Below are 2,540 nucleotides of genomic sequence, written 5' to 3'. Positions count from 1 at the left end.
ATATTAGCAAAGATATAAACTAATCAGGTAGAAAGAACTTTTAAGCGAGACAGCACCAGCAGTGACCGAGGATTGCAACCTGGCCGAGCATTCTACCGTGTGCCCAGCTCTACAGGCATCGTGTTATCACCACCCGCGTCCCCGCTGACATACCTTCTCATCCTCCAGCTGTGAGGTGCTGGCTCCCTGACGCGCTTCTAGCATCGCCTTCAGCTTCTTACTCAGGGTCTTCTCCCGCTGCAGTGCGCTGCAACACAATGATGATGATGAGCGGTGAGTGACGGGAGTAGTGAGCGAGCGATGGGAGGAGTGAGTGAGCGAGAGTTGCCACGGCTCGGCTCCCACAGTCGATGTTCGCTGTGCGCTTTTCACACGCACACACTTACCCACTTATAAACGTACAAACACGCACGCATGCACGCACGCACGCACTTACACACTCATAAACATACATGCACGCACGCACGCACGCACACACACACACACCTGTTGAGATCGTCAGTCTTGCTCTGCAGGCTGGCTTCTAGATCGACGAATCGTCCCGCGTCGATGCTGCCAGCCTCCTCAGCTTCTGTCATGAGCGCGTCCATGCGCGCACGCTCCCTCTGTAGCGCAGCCTCCGACCCCGCACTCTTCTCCTTCTCCCTGTCCAGCTGCTGCTGAAGCTCCTACACCATGAGAGAGACACGGGGCTGAGAAAGTGGCCGCAGCGAGGCATCGCCGCAAGCATAAACAAGCGAACGAACGTACCCGCGCCAACCGAGACACGGGTCTAAGAGTCGCCGCGGCGCACGTAAACAAGTGAACGTCTGTACCCACACCGGGGGGCGAGAGATTGGCTGCGGTGAAGCAGCACCGCGCGCGTAAACAAGCGAACATACGCACCGGCGTCGCCACGCAGCATCGTAGCTCCGTTGATCGCACACCCGCCCCGATACACGCGCGGGGGTGACGTCGCCATGGATACGCCGCCACGCTGTGCAACGATAGAGATTCCCCTCCCTACCGATCTATTAGACAGACAGAGCTGTAGTACCCCTCCCGTAGACACAGAGTTAGACACCCCTCCCGTAGCACGCACCTGCAACCCTGCGTTGTTGCGGTCCATCTGCATCTTCATGCTGTGTCTCTCCTTGCTGTGCTCGTTCATCAGCTTCTCCCCGGCTTCCTTCTCCTGCGCGAGGGCCGCCGTCAGGCTGTCTATCTGCTTCCTCTCGTTCTCCACGTCCTCCCTGCAGCACGGGTAACCGGCAGCGTTCGAGAAAACCAGACCTTCCTTTCTCTGAAGCCTCCATTAAGACTCCTCAAGAGACCCCACAGGTGTTTCTTAAGAAGGGCTTATGTCGGGCTTGCGAGCCGACTCGACTGGAAGCAACCGGCTGCAATTCACTGCGACTGCAGTGCTTAGGCCGGTCGACTGCGACGCGACTGCCTGCGACTGGCCGCCACTAGTTGCTCGGAATAGAACAGTGGGCAACTGGACGCAACTAGTCGCTGCCGATCGCTTCCAGTTGCTCGAAATCCAGTTGCTTCCAGTCGAGTTGGCTCGCAAGCCCGACATAAGCACCCCTTTAGGCACTTGATAAAGACTTGGGTGTGCGGGTGATGAATGATGGGAGCGAAGCGGGACACGGAAACACGAGTGAACACTCAAATGCACATTGCAGAGGCTGGTTGAAGCTAGAACGCCAATGCTGTAGATATTTTTCCTAGGGATCGTTACCGACAGATATCACCTTCAGTTATAACCTTAACGAAATGATCAGCTGGTTTTCCATGAATGGCAACAAATCAATTGGTTCCTTTTCGTGGAGCTATTTATAGACAGGTGACCGTTCTATAGAGGGTGTCCTTTATAGACAGGTGACCGTTCTATAGAGGGTGTCCTTTATAGACAGGTGACCGTTCTATAGAGGCTAGGAGCCTAGAAGCTATTTATCAGATGTAATAGATGCCAACATAGAAGCAGTAACCATAGCAACTCAAACTCTCGAAATATAAGACAAAACACTCGTTTCGGCAATGTACGCTCGCACGGTGCTTCCTGGGATTGAGGTCAAAGGTCAACAACTACACATTCAACATACACACGTATCTGCATTATTCCTACAACATTTACACAAGCGTGAGACGCGATACCGGTTCGTTTCACAGTTGTCATCCATCGATTGAATATGATCGCAGAGATATGATTGGAGTTGACCGTGGCTACGCAGACATTTCTCAGAGCAGCAGCCGCGTAAATCAGCGTCGATGTCTAGGATCTCACGGATCGCCGGCGAGTAATTATCGGCTTAACATCGACATTCATACATAATTAATGCGCAGCTCGTTTGAGCTTCCGCGCGAGATCGATGGATGCTGGTGAAATACAGTAAACACCCGCATAAAGAACCCGTGATTTTCTGTTTCAGGCTGAAGTGGTTCTTATATATATGATACATAGTGAGAAATCAGCCTGAAGAGGTTCTTAAAGAGGTTCTTAATTTGGGGGGGGGGGATATTGTGTACATTATCTAGCTAAAATTGGCTTTAATTAG

At 52.6% G+C, this 2,540-nt stretch overlaps 1 protein-coding gene across 1 annotated transcript in view; it reads right to left on the bottom strand.

Annotated features, from left to right (window-relative positions):
- Positions 1-126: 126 nt before the first annotated feature.
- The window catches only part of LOC106810861 (cortactin-binding protein 2-like), a 5,257-nt gene continuing 2,843 nt past the window's right edge, over positions 127-2,540 (bottom strand). Inside the window, exons 3-5 of the mRNA XM_014814328.1 lie at positions 1,082-1,232; positions 487-668; positions 127-247 (exon numbers count right to left, since the gene is read on the bottom strand). Coding sequence (XP_014669814.1) covers positions 127-247; positions 487-668; positions 1,082-1,232 — 454 coding nt within the window. The remainder of the gene's footprint in view (positions 248-486; positions 669-1,081; positions 1,233-2,540) is intronic.

This window comes from Priapulus caudatus, unplaced genomic scaffold, assembly GCF_000485595.1.
Source record: "Priapulus caudatus unplaced genomic scaffold, Priapulus_caudatus-5.0.1 Scaffold479, whole genome shotgun sequence".
Classification (NCBI taxonomy): domain Eukaryota; kingdom Metazoa; phylum Priapulida; class Priapulimorpha; order Priapulimorphida; family Priapulidae; genus Priapulus; species Priapulus caudatus.
The sequence above is the reverse complement of the archived record's forward strand: the minus strand, read 5'-3'. Positions and strand labels throughout refer to the sequence as shown.